Source organism: Cylas formicarius, unplaced genomic scaffold, assembly GCF_029955315.1.
Source record: "Cylas formicarius isolate icCylForm1 unplaced genomic scaffold, icCylForm1.1 PGA_scaffold_6__28_contigs__length_40554024, whole genome shotgun sequence".
Lineage (NCBI taxonomy): Eukaryota > Metazoa > Arthropoda > Insecta > Coleoptera > Brentidae > Cylas > Cylas formicarius.
Genome location: NW_026844347.1, coordinates 6857520 through 6880452, shown reverse-complemented (window position 1 = coordinate 6880452; position 22933 = coordinate 6857520). Strand labels below are relative to the sequence as shown.

The 22933-nt window shown below is 32.6% G+C and overlaps 2 protein-coding genes and 1 long non-coding RNA gene across 4 annotated transcripts in view; 1 reads left to right on the top strand and 2 right to left on the bottom strand.

Annotated features, from left to right (window-relative positions):
• Nucleotides 1-8: 8 nt before the first annotated feature.
• LOC132702996 (RUS family member 1) lies at nucleotides 9-13312 on the bottom strand. Its single transcript, XM_060671980.1, has 8 exons — nucleotides 13055-13312; nucleotides 12686-13001; nucleotides 11177-11320; nucleotides 7911-8075; nucleotides 5548-5747; nucleotides 3848-4101; nucleotides 940-1120; nucleotides 9-222 (listed from the first exon to the last, which is right to left on the bottom strand). Exons 1-8 carry the CDS (start codon nucleotides 13116-13118, stop codon nucleotides 143-145), a joined length of 1404 nt encoding a protein of 467 aa, XP_060527963.1. The 5' UTR covers nucleotides 13119-13312; the 3' UTR covers nucleotides 9-142.
• A 539-nt stretch (nucleotides 13313-13851) lies between these two features.
• LOC132704058 (calmodulin-lysine N-methyltransferase-like) overlaps nucleotides 13852-22933 on the top strand; it is a 35381-nt gene continuing 26299 nt past the window's right edge. Inside the window, exons 1-2 of one of the 2 annotated variants that reach the window (XM_060673709.1) lie at nucleotides 13863-13973; nucleotides 17081-17246. In XM_060673709.1, coding sequence (XP_060529692.1) covers nucleotides 17097-17246 — 150 coding nt within the window. In that variant the 5' untranslated portion in view covers nucleotides 13863-13973; nucleotides 17081-17096. Of the gene's footprint in view, nucleotides 13974-17080; nucleotides 17247-22933 lie in introns of both variants that reach the window. The other variant, XM_060673710.1, reaches the window with a different exon arrangement.
• On the bottom strand, nucleotides 16040-17074 carry LOC132704060 (uncharacterized). The gene is made up of 3 exons (XR_009619215.1): nucleotides 16806-17074; nucleotides 16343-16512; nucleotides 16040-16244 (listed from the first exon to the last, which is right to left on the bottom strand). It is a non-coding gene; the product is annotated as an uncharacterized LOC132704060 (long non-coding RNA).

Genomic DNA, 22933 nt, shown 5'->3' with positions numbered 1-22933 from the left:
AAACTACACGTGAGAAGCGATCGTTCGTTACTTACCTCGCATTAAGTATTCTTAAAAGTTTTTTAATCTTAAATAGAATTTTGACAACGCTTGCCACTGTAAAAAACATATTTATTAATTACTTGACATTGGTAAATATGTTTCATGTAAGTTTTGCTTTGTGGGTCTTGAAATCAATCCTATGCTCGCCGACCTTCATTGAATGCGATCCCATGCTCCACCCTAAAAAAGTATTACAATTATTTTAATAACGAATAGTTTGTAAGCAAAGTACGCCAGAGCTTGCGGTTCAAAAAAGTAGAATTTCAATAGTTCAATATTAAATTAAAAAAATAATTTGAAAAAAAAACCTGTTAAGGGTGGTTACAAAATTAATTTGTAGTTGTAAACGATTGTAAAAATATATTACTTACTATTATTTTAATAAATAATAATTTCGAAGCAAAGTGCGCGAGATTAAAAAAAAATGGACATTTGCTTGACAGTTTGGATGTATAAAAAATTTCGAAAAAAATTTATCAAGGGAAGTTACAAATATGGCTCAACTTCACCTCCTTATATTTTCTATCAACTTTTTGCCTTTTGTTTTTTTAAATTAATTAATTAAATTAATTGATCATAATATGAAATTTTTGAATGCAAATTTTATAAAGTAACCTATGTTACTTTGATTGTTTTTAAGCATTACTGGCCAGAATGAAGTTGCAGTTGTAAACGTTAAAAAAACGTCTCAATTTCATTAAGAAATAATGTTTTAGGCTTGCCCCACTAACCTAAAAACTATCCCTTAAATTTGCGTTTTGTTTTTTTGATTAAAAATGATTCATAATATATTGTTGAATCGAAATTTTACAAAAATATGGTCTATAGTAGTTTAATTTTTTTAAAAATTAGTCTATGGAACAGAATTAATTTGTAAAAAATATATGATATAATTACCGTTTACAGTCAATGCAGTAACAAACATGTTAAACTCCTGTTTCACGAGTTTATTGAAAGGTATAAGGTAATTAAATGGAATGTTTCTGTAATCGTCGATATATTTTTCATATGCGTTCATAAACGTGTGAATTATTGCTATCGGAGTAGTGTGGTGCAGTTGCCTCTTCGAATAAATATCCTAAAATACAGTTAAACTTTTATAATAATTAAAAAGTGCGCATTGTTTTAGTTCACTATATACCGTGTAAAAACTTAAACATTTTGGAATGGATGCGAAAAATAATAAATAAAAAAAAAAACGTTAAAACGCGTTAGAGAACCAATTTATTACTATTCACAACTCTTTTGGATTCCTCCTGGGTCGGTTGTTGAGGAATTGAACTTACTGACGTTTCTCCAAACATTCTGTTGACTTCTTCAGAGCTTAACCATCTGTGTCTGCTTACAAATTGTTTGTAGGAAGAATCCAAATTTAAAAATAGTATTACAGTAGCAGCCTGTAGAAGTTTATTTGAAAAATTAACGAATTTGAATTAAAAACATTTTCGTAAAATTCTATTTAATATTTTTATGATTTTTTTTAATATAATGGGGATTTTATGATTTTTTAATTTAAATACTTACGCTAAAAAGTAGGAATAAAAAAGTAGAAAAAAACTTTAAAAGTTAAAATGTCGATTTTTGTAAATCCGTGAAATTATTAGGAAAGCATGATCTTTTACTTACTTTTACTTTTAGGGTACAAATATTCACAAAATATCTTCCAAATGGAGTGAGTCAAAAAGATAGATCAACCCATCAATGAGGTTCTTTGTGCTCAACCCTATAATACAGGACGTTACACATTATTTAAAAAATATTTTTGTTTATAAATTTCTAGTTACTCTATTACTCCCCCCAACATTTCTCGATGTACGTCTAAGATATTACAATTTATTGTGTTTAATAAATCTTTTGCTGTTGTACTTTTTGAGTTATAAAATGGTATTATTAATTTTTCATGATAATTTAATTAAGATGCCTTTTCATTGTGAAAACTTTCATAAAAAAGGCAAAAAGCGAAATAAGTTTTCTTTGTAGATTTTTCAGGTTGGCTTTGTTCTGAGTTAAGAGTTTAATGAAATTATCCCTCATGTTTACTATTAAGTTTTAACAATGACCTGGTCATTTCATTCTTGAAACTTTCATTAAAAGGGCAAAAAACGAAACCGGCTTCTTTGTAAATGTTTGAAGTTGTCTTTGTTCTGAGTGTTACTATGAAACGAAAATCCTACTTTAAGTCCCTGTGTAATAAATTTAATTAAAAAATATATCTGTTGAGAGCTGGACAATACAGTACAGCACATTTAAGAAGATTGATTTTATTTGTATGTACTTAGTGTCCTTGTATTTTCTATTAGTACTAATAGCATTTTACTATAATTAAATAAAAATAATATATACTTCAATCTTTATATTTTTAAAACAGTTAAAAGTCTGTAGCTATCTACTAAACTAGTGTACAAATTTTCTGGTCTATTTTAGTCTGCATTTAGATAACCATAGAATTAATACTCCTACTACTCACCTTTATACCCCTTAAATGCTGTTAGGGAGGTGAGTCGTGCATGTCGTGTGACCAAATAGGAATTTTTGATTTAACTTTATTGTCTCTTATTTTTAAGCTTTAACTTCACTCTGTTGGTGCTTTTTAAAATTCAGTTAACATTGACCAAGTTTTAAAATCGCCTTTTAAAAAACGACGCACTTCAAAGAGAGTCTGTGGTTATTTTAAAGCTATTATAAGGAAATCAAACAGGATAATTTTCTTCGTTGGTTCGAAAATCCGCAGTCGAAGAACTTGAGTGAACTATTCATCATTGTTATCAAGAATAATTAGAGAACTCGGCAGTATCGACATAAAGTTCTATGCTAACCTCTATCTCACTGTACATCTACACAAAATTACAGAGGAATGGGAATCCCATTATGTAACGGTAGTAACGATGAACAAATAAGTACTCCTCAAAATCATGATGACCTAGAGTATATGAGAGTATATGACAAGGAAATTGGCGGAAGAGTGTGAAAATGGGTTTTTGGAAGTCAACATTACTAGAAAGGAAAGTATATTGTAAGACGGATGTCACATTAAAAACTGCAGAGTATGTCTAGTACTAAAAATAACACGTAACGGAACACTAGATGAGGGGATAAAGGAGCAAATAATACAAAATAGAAGAGCATTATATATGCTGAATGGGATTCTGTGGCACCAAAAAATCTCAAAATCTAATAAAAATACCATGGCAACTAAAGAACAAAACTGAAAACATGCTTATAGCAACTAGCAAGGAATTTGGGAGGAGATCGGCTGGAAGATCAAAAAGAGAAAATCAAAAATCGAATCCCAAAACAAATGTTAATGTGGGCACCAGAAGGGAAAAATAAAAGAGGCAGACCTAGGAAAAGTCGGAATGAGGGAATATAAAAAGTAGATATATAGTGCCGATATAAGCAGCAAAAACCGCACATAACCTCAATTTCCTAACCCCCCGCAGCGGGGGCCCACCGCGCGTGGCGTCTTAGTGTTCCCCCTGGCTACCAGAGTGCGCTCCGCCCCCCACCCAGCTTGTGTAGCGTCCTGTTTTGCCCCGGTTCCGCCCGTCGCTGCTAGATGTCGCGCGCTCCGACCGTCGTAGGGAAATTGAAAGGAAGAGAAAATATATTTTAATTAAGGAAAATATGTAAATAACGGCAACGCTGTGCTGGTAGGGTTTGAGGTATACAGACTAATCATATACAATTCCGCAGATATCCTAACCCCCATTCCTTTCTCTCTTTCTTCGCCGGGGTTTCACTCTCTACTAGCCTTCTAGGACTATTAATTCTATGTAACTACCACTTATCAATTGTTTCCACTTACCAAACTCGTAGAATTGTAAATACTCGTCGCTATCGCTAATAGTACTGCGTGAAAATAAGCGGCAATTACGTCCCTGGCATTTTCTCCGTGTTCAAACGACACGTAAATTTTCCTCTTCTCGGAATGCACCAGAAGAAGGTATTTCTCTTGTTCGTAAACTGATAATATTTGTTTCAGCTCGGCGACAGTGTAAAGTTTCAGTGGTTTACTTATAGACTCACCGAGTATTATCTCGAAACCACAAATGCGTTTAACTAAAACACATTTCGATGTATTTTAACAGAAATATTTTTCTTTAGGGTGAAATATGCGAGTGTGGCATTTACTCAGTGTTCTTTGGTGGCGTTAAAATCGCAATACCGGATTATTTTTCTTTCACACAAAGCTTTATACTCTCTTTATTTTTTTTATAATAATTCTTTTTTTTAAAGCAACTTCCACAAGCTCTTTACTGTAATACAAATCTTCTGGAATCTTCCTGCCAATCATCCTGTTGGCTTCTTCAGAGCTTAACTGAAACTGGTTTGCAAAGACCTGAGTTTGGTTTCATGTTCTTTGGGAAATTGTGGTGAAGTGGATTGTGTAGTGATGCAAAAGAAGAGCAGATGTTAGGTGTTTTAATTCTGGGTTCAGTGATTCAGGTTGAGATAGTTTTACTGCTCTGTAAACAAACAAGACAAGCAATGATTTTTGACCCTGATGGTGATGCATTAATGGGTAGTTCTCTGTAAATTGAATGACCCAATGTGAGGTCTGATTTTCAATCAATAACAATATCTAAAAATGAGGGATTATTATTAGTTTCTAATTCAATGGTTAAACGTATGTTAGAGTGTATAGAGTTTAAAAGATTAAGAAAATTTCATAGGAATCATTATAGTTGTTGATTGATTTCTTCTCAAAAGCTTCCATATATTTGCTACAAGTAATAATACAGAACTATACAGAATATTTGTTCATAAATTTGACCATTATTTTTCAGTTAAGGTGAGAAAACTTTGTTCCAGAATTTCGGATTTAAATATACCTGAAATAATGTTGAGAGTTTCAGGAATAAGGATTTTAGAAATGAGAGATTCTAAGTCGAGACTAACTAATATAATGGTTTTTAATTGCTCAATAAAGTGAAATAATTAAAGGATTTTTAAAAGCTAGTTATTTTTCCAGAGAATAGGTTGAATATCCAATTTATAGCTTTTATAGCTTTAATTTCGATTTTTAATCTTTTTTAATTTATTATTTTACCCAACCTGTTTCTGCGTCAACTGTGTCAACTGCATGTATGTATGTCTGCATTTACGTTTAAATTTTAATTATTAGCAATTTTAAATTACTTAAGTATCTATATATTATAATATTAATGTATTAAGATTGTGAATCTTAGGGAGTCCTTAGAAACGAGGAATTTTACAGTCAACTAAGCTAAAAGAACATGAAAGAGTATATTTAGACTACGACAAATAAACTCATTAACAACCAAGCAATCTTAACCGCATCTTTACCTTTCACCAATATGGAAATCACGGCACACAAAGAATCCAGAAGGTTTGTAAATAGTGCTACTGTAGCCTGTAGAAATTCATTAAAAAAAAAAGTAAAATTGGATCTGGCAGCTTTGCAAAAATAAAATGTATGTCATTCTAAAACCTAGATAAACAAATCTCAGTTTACAGAGTGTATTACTAAAAACCAGTCCTTACCTGTTTGGTCGAACCCGTGCAAAATAGCTTCGTTGCTGTTCACTTTACTCGGACTCGGTACAGTTCCGACTGTCAGAAAAGTTTTCAAAACTATCGCTATCCTCTGGTTGTTGAAATTTTTGAAAACAAGCGACTTTACCGCCATGTAGTTTGTATACAAATGCAATATAATTAGCGACAATATCAACAACCATTCAGACCTGAAAAGGTGTTTCGCTCTTAGAGATCTTGTGCCTTTTTCTTTTTTTTACTAATGTAATATATACCCTATATTCGGTAATTGATAAATCAGTGAATTTCGAACCACCCTGGACTCTAATTCTTTTTTTTGTCTTGAACCTGTGTTTAGTTAATAGAAGAAATCTAAAAAATGCACTATGCTCTGTTTCTGAATGCAAAAGAGTTATAAATAATTATTGAACTATGGGCAGTGTTAAAAATAGAGGGACATAGTAAAGAACAAGAAAAGATAGAACCGGCACTCTTTCTCAGAAGAAATCGTAAAAAATGCTTTAAGCAATGAAGCAAAAGAGATCATCAAATAGAAAAAAGAATGTGGGAAGCTGATTTTTTCAACATTTAATGAATGAATTACTGATTATATATTTGTAATATCTATATATTTTTGATGTAATATATACAACGATATTTCGAACTTTTTGTCAATTGAAAACAATATCCTTTTATGAAAATATTTAAAATTTGTCGCAACTGTCATAAAAAACAATAAACAAAAGACGTGGCGTTGACTTGAAGATTTTATTTTTTGTTAATTCTGGCATTAATGTAAAAATACAACTTTGAATACCACGCTTGTTTGGCACACCTTGCATATAAATAGGTATGTAATATTAAATCTTCACATCATGCATTTTGCAATAAACTATTTTTTCTAAAATGTAAAATAAAAAAGTTAGATTGTGGTAACATTTATAATAGATAATCTCTTAGCTTAGTAATTAAAAGGTTTTGTTTTGGATTACGCACTGAAATTTTTTCTTAAAATAGACGAAACACAAAACAATTTAACCGTCTTTGTGCCTCTGTCTAAGCGTTACTAACAGGCAGCTACAGTAGGTCAATTTGGGCACCATATATTCTTTTTGACTGAAGTATCAATAGCACTCATACTCATTAATATCTCTAATAATACTTTAATTTAAATGACAAAATTTGTGTTTCTTCCTTTAATTAAGCTACAATCTAACTACAAACTTCATGTTCTTTACAGAAAATGGGGGCCAAAGGAATAATCTTTTTTTGATTACTTCTTTGAGTTTTTTGGATTGTGTTTAGATGTGATATTACCAAATTTCCAAAAGATATCAAAATATATCGGAGATATTGATAAATATGCATTTAAAAAGGTTCAACATTTTTGCCATTTGTCTCTTGAACTTGAGGGTCACTCGGTGAACTATAAAAGAGCATTTTGATAACGCTTTAAATATCCTTTCTTTAACAAATTTTCACCGGTAGTATACAATTTAATATATATATATATATATATATATATATATATATATATATATATATATATATATATATATATATATATATATATATATATATATATATATATATATATATATATATATATATTCTCACGTATTGATTCACGGATGGAAAAATGTGATGACACTATATTCCGGGATATCATCCGTTCGCTCGTTGAACTCCGACTGGAATCCTGCATCCGACTGGAATCCTGCAAATCTTGCATCCGACTGGAATCCTGCAGACGTTTCGCCAAAATCTCACTTGGCATCTTCAATGCTCGCGTTCCGAAAACACTTCGAACACTGAGTGTTCGAAGTGTTTTCGGAACGCGAGCATTGAAGATGCCAAGTGAGATTTTGGCGAAACGTCTGCAGGATTCCAGTCGGATGCAAGATTTGCAGGATTCCAGTCGGATGCAGGATTCCAGTCGGAGTTCAACGAGCGAACGGATGATATCCCGGAATATAGTGTCATCATATATATATATATATATATATATATATATATATATATATATATATATATATATATATATATATATATATATATATATATATATATATATATATATATATATATATATATATATATATATATATATATATATATATATATATAATATAATATATTCTATTGAAAAAGTTTAGTTTATATATCAACATTTGTTAGTTTTAGAAAAAACTACGCTACTGGATACTACGTCAAAAACTCTATGTACACCAGTTTTCACCTTTTCGAAAAGCTAGCTCATAACCAAACTACAAAGCGTGTTTAGCTTTATTAATATGAATTTCTGTTGACCTACTTTTTGAAACACTATATATAAGTAAAAAGGGTGTGTCAAATTTTACTTATTCACTCACGTGGAATCCGTGAAATAGTTTAGCAGAAATATACTGGCGAAACTGCCGATTAAATTCACAACCGTTTCTTGACTGCCGTCTTTAGCCGATATATCGGCCACATTGTCTTTGATCGCCTGGTGATATGTTATTGAAGCTCTGGTGGCTCCGCCGGCAATCCCCACATAAAAAAGAAAATTATTATTATTATTATTTTAAAGAATCGGTAAAAAAGAAGGTCCCACATTAGCAACACATATTCACAAATTTTCTGGATGCCTCCTGCATCGGTTGTCAATCAATAAAACTTTCTGACGCTTCTTCAGAGCTTAACTGAAACTGGTATGAATTCTACCCTGTACCTGCTTATATTATACTGTTTAAGCGAGGCGGAGCTAAAAGAGCGACATCAACATTGTCTCCGATGAAAGGTTCCCATATTGATAAAAGGTGAAGAGAGTGGCGGTTAAGATTGTTTGATTTTATTGAATTCTATGGATTTTCTTTAGTAAAAGAATTGTCTGCATGTAATAATTTTGGTTTAGTAGAATAAGATTTGATGTCCGGTTTCATGATTGTCATCGGCAAATGCTGATTAGTTTATTTGTCGTAGTCTTAAGGCTCTTTCATATTCTTTTAGCCTAGTTGATATTGTTCGTCCTGTCTCTTCAATGTTTTCCTTGCCACATATACACGGAGTGCTGTAAACTCCTAGTGTATCAAACTGAATTTTGTTATTGATGAATCGAACATATTGAGAGATGTTTGGTTTTAACATTATATTTCCTAAGAACTTTTGATATGTGGTCCACATGAAGTTGCTTTCCTTTACAAAATACATTGAACCACAACCTTCCACTGTGTTCCTGCCTTACATTCAAAACATCACAAACGATATATCAAGGGTTTTTAAGAAACATAATGTTAAAACCACTTCTACAAAAATCTGTCAATATTTTCGATCCATCAAAGACAAAATTCCGTTTGAGACACCAGGAGTTTACAGCATTTCATACAAATGAGACAAACAATAACATTGGAGAGACAGGACGAACATTTTCGAAAATAAATGTTCAGAGTGGCTGGACGCATTTTGTCGAACTTGAAAAGGGCTTTTCTTAGGCCATCAACACAGCTCCGGAGGTTGGCATTTATTTTCTCAAAAAAAATAATTGCGACGATGTCACTTTTGTTTGCCACAAAAGATAGCCAACTAAGGGTCTATCACGCTAGTGAAATCTCATTGCTATATCTCTTTTCAAATTTATAATATCAGTAAAAGAAATAAAAACAAAATAATATCGAGATCTTTGGGATTCAGGGTACCAACGATTATTAAATACTACAATTTATTGTTTAAATGAAAACATTATATTTAAAATGTCAACAACAATACAGATAAAACAGCAAGATCTTTGCAAAACAGTTGCATTTTCAATGTTTTTGAAAGAAACACAAAACATATTATAAGAACTTCTACATATGGAAAAGCCTTTTTTATACAAATAAGACCACCAATACATATTAAAAATATCTGTAATCTTAATATGATCACCATTTTCAAAAATTCGAATTTCGTAAAAACAGATAGGCAATATTCAATCATATTAATTAATATTGATATTTTAATATAATATAATTATAAAATTCTTTTATTTTAACTGTAAATTTATAGATACATTTTGCTAGAAGAAGGAAAATTAGGATTTAACAAGGTATACCGAAAATATTCCTAAAAATGCGATATTATTGCGAGTTTCTATTTCTTTTACTGATAGTATAGGTATAAGAGATATAAGATATATCGAAATGCGGTTTTCACTACCGTTTTAGACTCTTTTTGGGCTATCATTTATTGGAAAATAAATGTTATTTATAGTGATGTCTCCAAACGCTTTCTAGATGCCAAATACGCGCTATGTGGATCAATGTGCTCAGACAGAAGCTTAAAAAGACCCCTTTTCAACAACTCCGAGTTTGACAAAATGCTTTCAGCCATTCTGAAACCTACCACCACATACGCTTAATGACAGAGCAAAAACCATTTATCGAAAAAGTATCTAATTTATGTATATTATGCAATAAATGTGGGCATTTGAGTCATGAGTTTATTTGGCACGAGCGGAGCGAGTGCTTAATAAACGAGCGACAAAAAAAAGTTTTCTACTCCCTCCTGTAAAATACCTAATTTTACACCGAACTAGAGTGCGGGAAGCGTCACTTTACCACGTGAGAGTCTTGTCCCACGGCCTGAACCACTTCGGACATTTCCGGGATATTACCGCACGGTTTGAATTTTGACGGTCATGTCAGTGAATGTATTCGAGTTGTTTTGCAAAAATGTACCCAAAAACTAAGGGTTGTAGAAAAAATATAGTATGCAACACGTTTGGTAAACTTTTTAAGTTATTCGCTCCGCTCATGCCAAATAAACTTGTGACTCAAGTGCCGTTTACCACACTTGTTGCAGAATATACTATTACCAAACCTGTTGCAATTTTTCTACGGCCGTTGGTTACAACACAAATACATTAAGTGACATCGGAATTGACAAACGTCAAAATTCAAGCCGTGTAAAATTATCTCCTAAAACACCCGATTGCTCCCGAGCCCGTGCGGTAATATCCAAGCCGTAGGAAACGAAACTAATATGGAAAAATGTCACTTTCGGCATGCTAGATCGGTAAATAATTAGGTATTTTACAGAAGTTAGCGGCAAATAGTATATTATGCAACAAGTGTGGTAAAAGGCATTTGAGTAAGGAGTTTATTTAGCACGAGCGGAGCGGGTGTTGAATAAACGACCGACTTAAAAAGTTTACCAAACGTGTTGGTGTTGGTTACTGACCGTTGGTTTTTGAGTACATTTTTGCAAAACAACACAAATCCATTCAATGGCAAGACGTCAAACATCAAAATTCGTGCCGTGCGGTAAAATCTCCGAAAACATCCGATTCATCCCAAACCCGGTAATATGTCGGAAATGTTCGAAGTGGCTCGGATCCCTGGGGCAAGTAGTAGTAGTGAGTAGAAAAAGATATTAAATACATATAAACCGACCTGAATGGGATCCTTGAGGGTGTTAATGTTTATTTCTACAATAATGAGATATAGCACTAGCAATGTTAGAGGGATAGATATCATATCAGAGACTTTTAATATGCCACTGACTTTGAGCCAGTCCATATAGTAACCACTCTTGTACTTAAATGTTCATAATTCAAATAAATTTGGTATAAAAATTGAAAAATTATAGGTAAATATTATTGAATACAAACTAACTTACTATAGATTTCATAACTGAAGTTACGCAAAGCACTTCAGTAGAATACTGTTGAAACTGTGGCAAGCATAGTTCGATTAGCATAGCGGCATCATTCAAGATGTCCGCGAAAAATCTCCATTTTTTGCAATTATGGTCGAGCTCGCTTCTGAAATGGTTGAAATGAATGAAAATAATATAGCAACAAAAAAGAAGTCTATTGTAAAAGTAACAAATTAACGTGTAAAGCTTTTTTTGTAAGATTTGTGCGGGAAATTGCGAGAATATAAGAAATCCGCAGCCAAAAAGCCAGCTGCCGAATCACTCTTTTGATGACCGAATGTGTTTTATGTGTGTTCAGTATGATGTAAGACCCCATCATAATTTATTGAGATAATAAAAAAAATAATTTATGAACATAGATAAATTTGAAACCTACTTTATTTAAAATGATGGTAATTCAGTATGCTGATAATAAAGTGTGTGTATTTTTGAATGTTGCAATGAAATTTGTGAATTTTCTTGGAATTCTTAAATAGCAAAATGATTATCACGAGCTACTTGAATTATAAGGTGTTTTTTATCATTTAAAATTAATTATTAAAAAAAAAATGTTTAAATCAGTAATAGTACAATATTATATATTTCTTGATTATACCTGTCATTGAGATGTACGCTTGTCTAATGTTTAATGTGAAGTACTAAGTTTTTTAATGTAATTTATCTTATCTTTAATGTAATTTATCTAAACTCTTAGCAAATGTGTAAGAGAAAACTGCTCCCTATCTGATTCCTAACTGAAAATTTCTTTTAATATGATGGATTTACAAGAGATGAGTTTATACCATGAGATTAATACTACGACTTGCAAAAAAATGAATTATTTACATTGCAGAAAAATGAAAGCAGCAATGTTTATTTTTTGTGAGATACTTTCTATGCCAAAGATAGAAAAATATTTTTTAGGTTACGCGTAAAATTTGAATTTACATTGTAATTAAAAAACTAACAAAATATAATATATAAAAAATAGAATTAAAACCTTTTTTCAGAACGTTGGAGAGTATTAGTGATTTTAAAATTTAATGAGACCTCTGGGATTGGGATTCATTGCATCGTTTTCATATGAGATCCATGTTTGAGTTGCAATTTTATTGTTGATATTGTTTACAAAAAAGTTCGGGATTAAGTGCCTTTATGGACTCATCTGAAAGTTCGACATTCAAGAAAAAGCTTAACGATTCCAGTTCCAATATAAAATAAATTTGTCCGTTGATGGATATAATTCAAGAAATAGCAAATGACAATTATTCTTTTTTTTGTACAAAAATTTGTCTTATAACTTATTGGTTCCTACAGCAAACCCAATTAAAATTATATGTTTTGCTTTTAATAACTCTTCGCCTTCTATAAAACTTCGACTTTCACATTACACTTCTCTTAATTGTTTCAAAATTATGGACAAAAATGTATTCAGTTTTATATAGGTCATCTAAAATTGTTTGAAGAATGTAAATTTTAGCTTGGAGGTTACCCTTTCCACCATGCAAAAACAATTCTTCCTATCATTCCTGCACCTTCTTTCATGATCCACGTTAAGGCCGCTGATAAGGCAGTAGCTTTACTATCACCAACACCAACACCCCTTAACACAGCCCTCATGGTAAACGACCCCGTTATTGTACTACATAATGCTTGTAATGTGTCCCAGGTTTGATATTCTAAATAGTCATCACTCACTGATTGAGGATATCCATATGGGAGAAGAATTTCTCGAAAAAATGTAGTAAAAGAGAAAATGCACTTAAAGAAGTTCTTTTGAGGCTTTACCTCAACAATTTCATTTCCATCTGAAAAGATTTTAAAATGTATTATATAGAACCCCGTAGAAAAAATATCTCACGTTGAGTAAAAGATATTATATCTTGGGTTGAACCATATTGCTCCGTTAGTATTAAATCTACCATCACGAAATATTATTTAAATTACTAAAACTTGTTAAAATCTCATGTCATTTTCTTAGGTTAAGGAAACCATAGCATATTCACATTTAGAATATATGAATAATTACAATGTGATTGATTATTTTTTTTTTGTATAATTGATCAGATTGGCATTAAACTCAAAATTGTGTTTTAGACACAAAAGAGTTTCATTTAAAAGTGTGAAAAAAAAAATAATTCTCAGTTTACCTCGCTATTCTGTGGTTAGGGCAAATCTTCTTCTTTCCTCTTTACAAACAGTTAAGCAAGTCTACTATGGCCATTCACCCATTACCGACATCCGTCGAAGAATTTCTTCTTAAAAAGTTAATATAAAAGCTACTTCCAACATTTATTCTCAGCTTCCAATATAGGACTTTGGCCGATAACAAAAAAAAACGGCCTCCTCCGCGGACCATCCGGACCCATCCGGCCACCACACAGGCGTGAACAGGAAAAACCGAGTGGCCGACGACGATTAAACCTTAAAACACTCACTAGACACTAAAAACACTAAATCCACCCAGTGGAAACCGCTTCCATAATTTTTGGGAACGATTACAAAGGATTCTGTCGGGAGCGAACGGAGGTTACACCGCCGCGTGCAATGCTCAACTGTGGTTAGGGCATTTGATCTTAACAAATTTGGCCACGATTGGATAATTTTTTCTCATGTCATTCTTTGACCAGACACTTCTGGTAACGTTTCTATGGCTAAGTATGAAGTATTGTTGATATTGTACTGTTGATTTTTAAGATAAGTTATTATTTCTTAGTAAAATTTTAGATTTTGTGCAGTTATAAGTTCTCTAGTGGATACGAATCATAAGCTCGTAAAATGTAAGTAAAATGTACTGATATATAGAGTTGCAGTTACAGTTTTTCTTTTCAAAACATTGCTTTGTACTAATGATAAGAGCATCCCATCGTTAACTTCCGTTAATGCGGATTATAGTAAATCCTTAAAAATAATACTTAACATTTACTTAAACTGATAGGTCGAAGTTTATTTTGGTGCTGACAATTTTACAAATTGTAGGTTTTCCAATTGGTTATACAAGTAGACAATATATTATGCAATTTTCATTCATTATTTTTATTTTGTGCAAGTATATGGAACAATATGTGCTATACCCTAGTAACTGGCTTGAAGTTTTTATATCCTGACCATGTATTGCTGGTTTCTAAGCATTTTATCAATTTGTATGGTATGATAATTGTAGTGATAGTTCTATATTGGTTTTTTGTTGCATTCTATATGATCTATAATTTGAATATTGGGTATTCGATCCTTGCAACACTATCATTTATTTATTGCAGGCTATTACTAAAATTGAACCACTCAGACGCTTGCTAGCTTATCCCATGTAATAAAAAACAATTCTTCCGATAATGGTTTCCAACCTCGGTTTATGAATTCTGGCTCCTAACTCTTGATTTTTCGAGACGTATACCGTATTATCTCTGCCCTTATTGGAAGGCTGTGGCTCAGTGGTCAATGGTAGGGATTTGTGCGCTGTAATGTTTGGCAAGAAAATCTTCAAAAAGAAAAACATTTTTTGTCCCAGATATTTCATAAACATGGATGAATGCTAAGGTTAATTGATAATTTTTGTTCAATAAAAATGATCTGTATCTGTTTTTCAAAGAACTGAATACCAGGCTAAGAAGCTTACTGACGTTTTCGCAAACGTAATGCTGGATTTTTCAGTGGACTCCGTCTTATTTAACTTGTTCGATACAACATAACATTAAATCTGTCATCAAAGACTCCCACGTTCCTTGACTCTATGGTCTTCCCAAAATTCACAATATAACGCTACCCTTTCTAACTATCGTTAAGACATGGTGCTTCAAGACTTTTTTGTTTCCTCCCATATACAGGGTGGCCCGAAATTAATGGACCAAACTATAACAACATATTTTAGGTCAAAAATAAGCCCTACTTTTCTATATAAAGATATCTCGAGAAACGCCCCCTAAGGGAGTCACTGTGCCTAAAAGTAATGGGCCAGAAAATCGTTTTTATTATTATTTCCGAAATAGGTTGAGACAACTCTGAAATATTAGCGTTTTAGTCATGGCATGCTGAATCTGATTCTATAATTATAAATGTCAAATTTTTGTTGAAGGTGTAACTTTTGAGGAGCACAGGTAACAAAAACTGCAATAACTTTTTTGTGGGTTTACTTTTAGACTTTTTTACTCTACATTATTTGTTAATTTTTATTTGAAGGCTCAATAGCAGATTATTATTATGAAGAATAAAATAAGAATAACTAGTAAGTTTAATGCATAATTCCGTTTTGAACCGCTAACAATGAAAAATCACTAATTTACATGAAGTTTTCGAACATTTATTCGCCTTAGTCTTCTGGAATATCTACTTCTGTGGCTTAAAGAGAATTATACAGCTTTCTTCACAGATAATAATCTAGTGAGTTTTAATCAGGCGACCGAGCTGGCCAATTTACTAGGCCACCTCGACTTGTTCACTTGTCCACATTATCCTAAAATTCGGCCAAATCATTTGTAAATAAAGGAAATAAAAGGTCCTATTTACGTATTACCTATGATAACTGCGCAAACATTGATAGAAAACCTATGTTGAACAACCCTCGGATTCTCATTACTCCATAAGTACGCGTTCTGAGTGTTAAGAGCTTTATCTCTTGAATTTCTTGCCTCGCCAGGCCATAAAATTTTATCTAAAACATCTTGGTGGTTGAGAATCCACTGGCAAAAACAAACAAAAAACAATTCGAAAAATCTTCGGGTCTTATATTCTGTACTTTTAGATAATGGTAAGGATGTAGTAAGGATTTTCTTCAATTCTATTTAGCGCTACCTACGTAAATAAAATGAAAAAAAAAACTGTTTCAAGGTTTATTTTTCAATTTCTCATGAGTAAATAAGATGCTTAACAATGTATTTTCGAAATCCATGTATCGAAGCTGCTGTGGGAGCTCGAAGTACTTGAGGCACGAATAGAAGGTTTAGTTTTATATGGAGGCTTTTTCTTTTCTGATACTTTTAACGGCGAAAAGTCTTCATTATTTGAGGAACCAGAAGTATTGCGTTTCGCTAATTTAGTATCCAGGTTTTCAAAATCTGGAAGAATAATTATTATCACTAATCTAATTATAAAGAAATAAATATCCACAATGGTGTACTATTAGTCAAACATTTTGTTTATTTTGGCTCCATACCTGAACTTGTGTTCATCGTGGATATAATATCCATTGCTTCTGGAAGGTTGCCTTCCACTCATTCCACTAACTTAGGATCCTAGCAAAATGCAAAATGTTGCTCTTGGACTCTTGATTTTCCCTTTCATCATTGTTTAGCTATATCTCGAGTATGGTTTTAGAAGAATAATCTTCAAATAAATAACAAAATTACGTTATAAAAAACAAAAATCCGTAATTGTTTTTGAGGCTACTAAAATGTAATAAAAATGGGTACGACAATTTTTTTTTTATGGAAATTATATGAAACAGGTATTATAATAACAAAGCCATAAGTGTATTTAAGGCTACAGAATTGAAAATACACAGTCTCAAGTGTTTGGACGTCCTTATTTCTCCAAATGTGTGCTCATAAAATAGGCATAAATATGACTTTGTCTCTCCAAAAGCAAAAGTAAAGAAACTGCATATTTATCTTACTTACGATTTTAATGTCCCTGCAGACAACCACTTTACTCGCGCGCGACACGGCAAGTGACTTCGAATTTTTGTCTTTCCGAAGGTGCGATATACTTTTTTGATATTTTTTATACATTATCATCTCATAATAAACGCGCCACCCCGTACATCTGTGTCTGTGTCAATAATTAATTTGTTATTGATTTAGTGCAGCCCCACTTTTACGTTGTCGTGTTTATTTTAAACGCAGAAAACAAGAACGCGTAAAGTACGTTAACCCAATGTTACTTCGACTTGCAGGCATTGACGCAAAATAATGCGTACTACCTTTTCTATGGACCAATTAGAATTAGATTTGAGTTATGGAATTGAGTTTGGCGGAATCCGACTGTTCGACAGTTCCGCGACGCGTGATAAAAAAAATGTTGCCAGAAGACGTTGGGCGATCTTAGCGAACGCGTTGAAGGTATCCCTTAACAGTTCGTGTCTTAGTTTCCTAGATTAGGGTCGTTTTCCTCTGTACTTTGGAATGCATCGTTATGTTTTGCTCCCACTCGCTCTTCACTGTTCTGGTTTTTAATTTTATTTTAAATATTTTACCTAACGTTTGTTTTATGATATTATTATTGGGATGATGGGGATGGGGTGTATTTTGCTTTGCATGTTTATTGTTAGTTTGGCTTTCTAGATATTTGGAAATGTCTGTTACGTCTACAATTTACCAAAAAAGTTATTTTTGTACGGAAACTTAAAACACTGGAGTGACTGGACTTTTTTTTGCTATTTTAGCAAGGTGTAGAGTAATAAAAAGTCATTAGGTATCCAAAGGGGCCGCAGAGTGACCCGAGTATTGTTGTTTGGTATTGGTTTCATTGCAAAATAGTGTGCGAACGGCGTCCCGGTAGGATACTCACAAGAAGGAGAGAATATTATTTTAATAGAATAAAAATTAAGCATTCCATTGGTAGAATTAGAAGTACCCTTATTTTTTATTAAACATCGGGCAAAAAGTACATTCTGCAAAAATTAAATCATAAAAAATCCTAATTCTTCGTCATCTGAGGTACTCCTCTTAACCTCATAATTAACAGGTCGACGCGAAGGCGTCCATGTTTTAATGTTGGAGAGGGGACCAAATATTTTTTATCAGGTCTGATTTTTAGAAAAGCAAAATGTATTATGTCGTTTTTACAAAGGTTTAAAATTAACTATTTTAAATACGATAAAACTGTGTTACAAATATTAAGAAAATTTCAGTTTTTTTATGGCCCAAGCTACGGTAGTTTTTTACTTTTACTTTTTTAATCTAATTCGTTCTTTGTTAATGAATTTTGGGCTAAACTTTTTTTTTACTTAAAATGTTTTCTAATCTTTTTATGGGTCTCCCATTAAAGGCAACAAAAGACGATATTAAAAATTTGAAATAAAATTATGAAGTAAATCGGCCAGACAAAATGCTGAAAGTTACTGGCTGTTTTTTGCTCTGCAAGGCAAGTGATAAGGGCTGGTATTCGAATATTTAAAAAAATATCCATATCTCCAATCGTGTTATGGGTAACACGATTCTGATTGACCTTGCAACCAGGTAGTTTTTTGACGTAATCGCAAAAAAAAAATTGTGAACATTATATTTCTACGTTTTGACATGCTTAATTGGATTTGCCAACTAACCAAAAGTTTTTTAGGTTCGTAACGCGTCGATTTCTTCTACCCACTGAATGACAATGAGTTTGAATAAGGTGTTTTTAGTGCAACAAAAATTTCAGCTAATTAAACTAATTAAAACGGTATTCAGATAAAGATAAAATTTATTTTCATTTTGATGATAAAAGATGTTATGTTACATGTTACAATGCTTTTTACAAAACTTCTGGATTCGTCCTGCGTCGGATTTTGCTTAGTGGAAATTGCTGACGTTCCGCCAATCATCCTGTTGGCTTCTTCAGAGCTTGACTGAAACTGGCTCGTATTTTACTCTGTACCTACTTATATATTGCTTGAGGGGGGGAGGGCGCTAATGAGGGGTAGAAACACCGTCTCGGATGACTGATTCCCGAATTGGTGACAGGTAAAGACCTGGGTCGCGATTAAGATTGTTAAATAAAATAATAAATAAAAAAAATAAAATTTTATGTTCGGTTTCATGAGTGTGTTCGGCAACAGCTGATGAGTTTATTTGTCTTAGTCGTAAGGCTCTTTCGTGTTCTTTGAGCCTTGTTGATATTTTTCGCCCGGTCTCTCCAATGTATTCTTTGCCACATATGCATGGAATGCTGTAAACTCCTGGCGTCTCAAATGGAATTTTGTCTTTGACGGACCGCAGATGTGGAGAGATTTTTGGACAAGTGGTAAATCTGGTTTTGACGTTATACTGCTTCAGAACTTTTGATATATGGTCAGTGATTTTTTGCATGTAAGGAAGAATCACAGTGGCAAGTGTAGGATTGCTTTCGGCCTCATTGCTATTGGAATGTTGTGGTGAAGTGTATTTTTTGATGGAACGTTTAATATCTTTAATGTGGAAATTATTAGAGAGAAGAGCAGAGGTAAGGTGTTTAAATTCTGTTTTCAGTGACTCGGGCTGAGATAGTTTTACGGCTCTGTAAACAGAGTTGATAACCGATGATTTTTTGACCGGATGATGATGTGACCATGCATTAAGGTATCGGTCTGTGTGCGTAGGTTTTCTGTAAACACAATGACACAATGTTAGGTCTGATTTTCTATTGATAAGAATATCTAAGAAAGGCAGGTTATTATTAGCTTCCAACTCAATGGTAAAACGTATGTTACTTTGTATCGAGTTTAAATGTCAAAGAAAATCTACTTGACCATGAAGCCAAATAACATATCATCGACGTAGCGTCTCCATAATTTTGGTTTTAGATGAAAGGTGTCGAGAGCTTTCTTCTCAAAGGCTTCCATATATATATTCGCGATGACTGGTGAAAGTGAAGAACCCATAGCTCTTCCCGACGTTTGTTCAAAAATTTGACCGCTATAAGAAAAATATGTTCCCGGTAAGCATTTTTCAGTTAAGGTGAAAAGGTTTGGTTCCAGAATCTCGGATTTTAATATATCTGAAATGATGTCGAGAGTTTCAGGAATAGGAACTTTGGTAGAGAGGGAAACTAGTTAGAATATCTTGCTTATCTAATGTAATGCTTTTTAATTGTTCAATGAAGTGAAAGGAATTAAGTACGAAACTGTCAGTTTTCCCTGTAAGAGGTTTTAATAAGGAAGCTTGATATTTAGCTTTAGAATATGTTGGAGAACGGTGCTGACAATAGGTCGAAGGGGTAATCCTGGTTTGTGAATCTTTGGAAGTCCGTAGAGACGAGGAATTTTAGAGTCATGAGGGGTAACAGATTTTTTTCACGGAGTTTGATACAGAAACTCTAGTAGATTTTCTTAGACATTTAAACTCGATACACCCTAACATACATAACATACGTTAGAAAATCAGACCTAACATTGTGTGATTGTGTTTACAGAAAACCTACGCACACAGACCAATACCTTAATGCATGGTCACATCACCATCCGGTCCAAAAACCAGATTTACCACTTGTCCAAAAATCTCTCAACATCTATGTCAAAGACAAAATTCCATTTGAGACGCCAGGAGTTTACAGCATTCTATGCATATGCGGCAAAGAATACATTGGAGAGACCGGACGAAAAATATCAACTAGACTCAAAGAACACTAAAGAGCCTTACAACTAAGACAAATAAACTCATCAGCTGTTGCCGAACACACTCATGAAACCGGGCATAAAATTTTATTTGATAAAACTAAAATTCTTGCATGTAATCAGTTCTTCTACCAACGAAAAATCCGGGAGTCTATAGAAATCTATAAACAACCTAACAATCTTAATCGCGACTCAGGTTTTTACCTGTCACCAATTTGGGAATCAGTCATCCGAGATTTTTTATACCCCTCATTAGCCCCCACCCCCCTCAAGAAATAAATAAGCAGGTACAGAGTAAAATACGAGCCAGTTTCAGTCAAGCTCTGAAGAAGTCAACAGGATGATTGGCGAAACGTCAGCAATTTCGACTAGCAAAAACCGACGCAGGAGGAATCCAGAAGTTTTGTAAAAAGTATTACAGTAGCCTATGGAAGTTTCTTTGAAAAATTTACATGTTACAATGTTTGCATATTTTAGATGGGTTTATGGAGAGCTTAGAATCCTTAGGATTTTGCTTTTGTATGCTGGACGGGATTTCCAAGTTTATTACTCTATACTTTTCCGAAATGGCTCTCAAAGTTTATGGAAAAAATCGGTTTCTAATCAATTACTCAAAATCATTTCGCTGATTTTAATAAAAGGCTCTTTATTTTATGCATATAAAAAAAAGTTCTTGTTCTTTTGTTTAAACTTTGACACTCTGTATCTCCAAAATTAAACAAATTTGACCGCTTGTGTATATAAAAAGTCAAACTTGTTTTTGTATCGCATTTTGAAACACTCTTTATTTAGCTGTGCACTCAAATTCTTTTTATTTTTAATTTTTCTTGTACGAACATTTTAAAAATGTCATAATTGATTACATTAAAATAATTATATTTTAATGTCAATGAACATTGACATTATCAAAAATCATAAAAAAAAACTAAGACAACGAAAAATACACTGGCAGGTTTTTTTTCCGGAAAAATGTCTATTTTTGTCCACCGTTTCGATGCCGTTTTCAAAATAGAAATTTTAACCGGAAGTAAAAGTTATTTTAAATCACCGAATGCTTCTTTGACGTGGTCAGTGTTACCGACGTCACACCCATGTCTTCAACGCTTAGTTTAAATTGAATGAAACATTCACGGTCTTAGTAAAAAGCCAAAACGAACATATAAAATGACAAATCGTCGTGGTCAAATCAATATGGCGTATCTCAAAAAGTTGGTTGACAAAATTACCCGGTAGAGGGTGTTAGTAATCATACAGAATTTATTATATTAATAATTTTAATAATATTTTTAACTTTAATTTAAACATAATTTCTATTTCGAATTTTCAAAATTATGCTTGATTACATATTGCATAACAAATAAGGAAGTAAATAAAATTACACATATTTTTTTAGACGATTTTGTATTAGATTATTAGAACTGTTTCCAGTTTGCCTATTCGACTTTCTTATATATATGAGGAATTTCAATCTTTACTCGGGCCGAAAACATAATGTCTTTGATTCATGTAAATACGTTTTTAAGCAACCATATAATCAGATCAGATTTTGTTCGGACACAAACCGCGAGGTGACACTTTTGCACGATTTGCGTCATTTTATCACCTATGTTTTGTCTGTGTTTATCAAATTATGTTTGTGATATATATTTTGTGAAAATTTGTTTCTTATTTTTCGTTTTTTCTATATATATTCATTAAAAACATAGCTTGAATAAATGATGTTTCTCTGTTCAATAATCAAAATCAAAATCCGATAACAAAAACGAAGAACGAATATATAAATATACCAAATTTTTCAAACTACCGGCCTATTAGAAGTATACAGGGTGATGTAAGAAGGAGGTACTGTAAAATATTTTCAAGTATGCAGTGTTGCCGCGTCTATATAAAGGTGGCAACATCTTGCTTATTACTTGCTTAAAAGATAATTTCGTATATTAATTAAATAATTAATTAAATTTTAATTATACAGAAAAAACAAATTTTCCTGGCAGTTTTTGGATGAGCGCAGGTATCCTTTCCTGGCGTAGTATTTCATACAGGGCGTCATAATATGTTTTGTCCGATAGTTTTAGAAACATGGTTGATTGAGTTTTTTTTTAAATAGCACACCCTATATGTTCTCCGACTTTCGACATCTAGTTTCCCTCTAACTATCTCTTAACGACATTTTTATGTTATTTTTGTTTCTTTTCAAATTTAATAATCAATCAATCAATCAAGACAAGCAAAGCCATATGTATACTTTTATATATTTTACAATACATTTTCTGATGTCCAATTTACCTATAATCCTCTTCAAGAAATATCCGCTAGCGGTTCGGGGAATCCCATTAAAAATAGCGACTATATTTGGTTCCCAGAACGACGCAACGGCGACGTAACGCAAAATATAAATAAATAAATATAAATTTCATAGTATTTTTAAAATTCAATTCCGCAACCCTTAAGTATTAT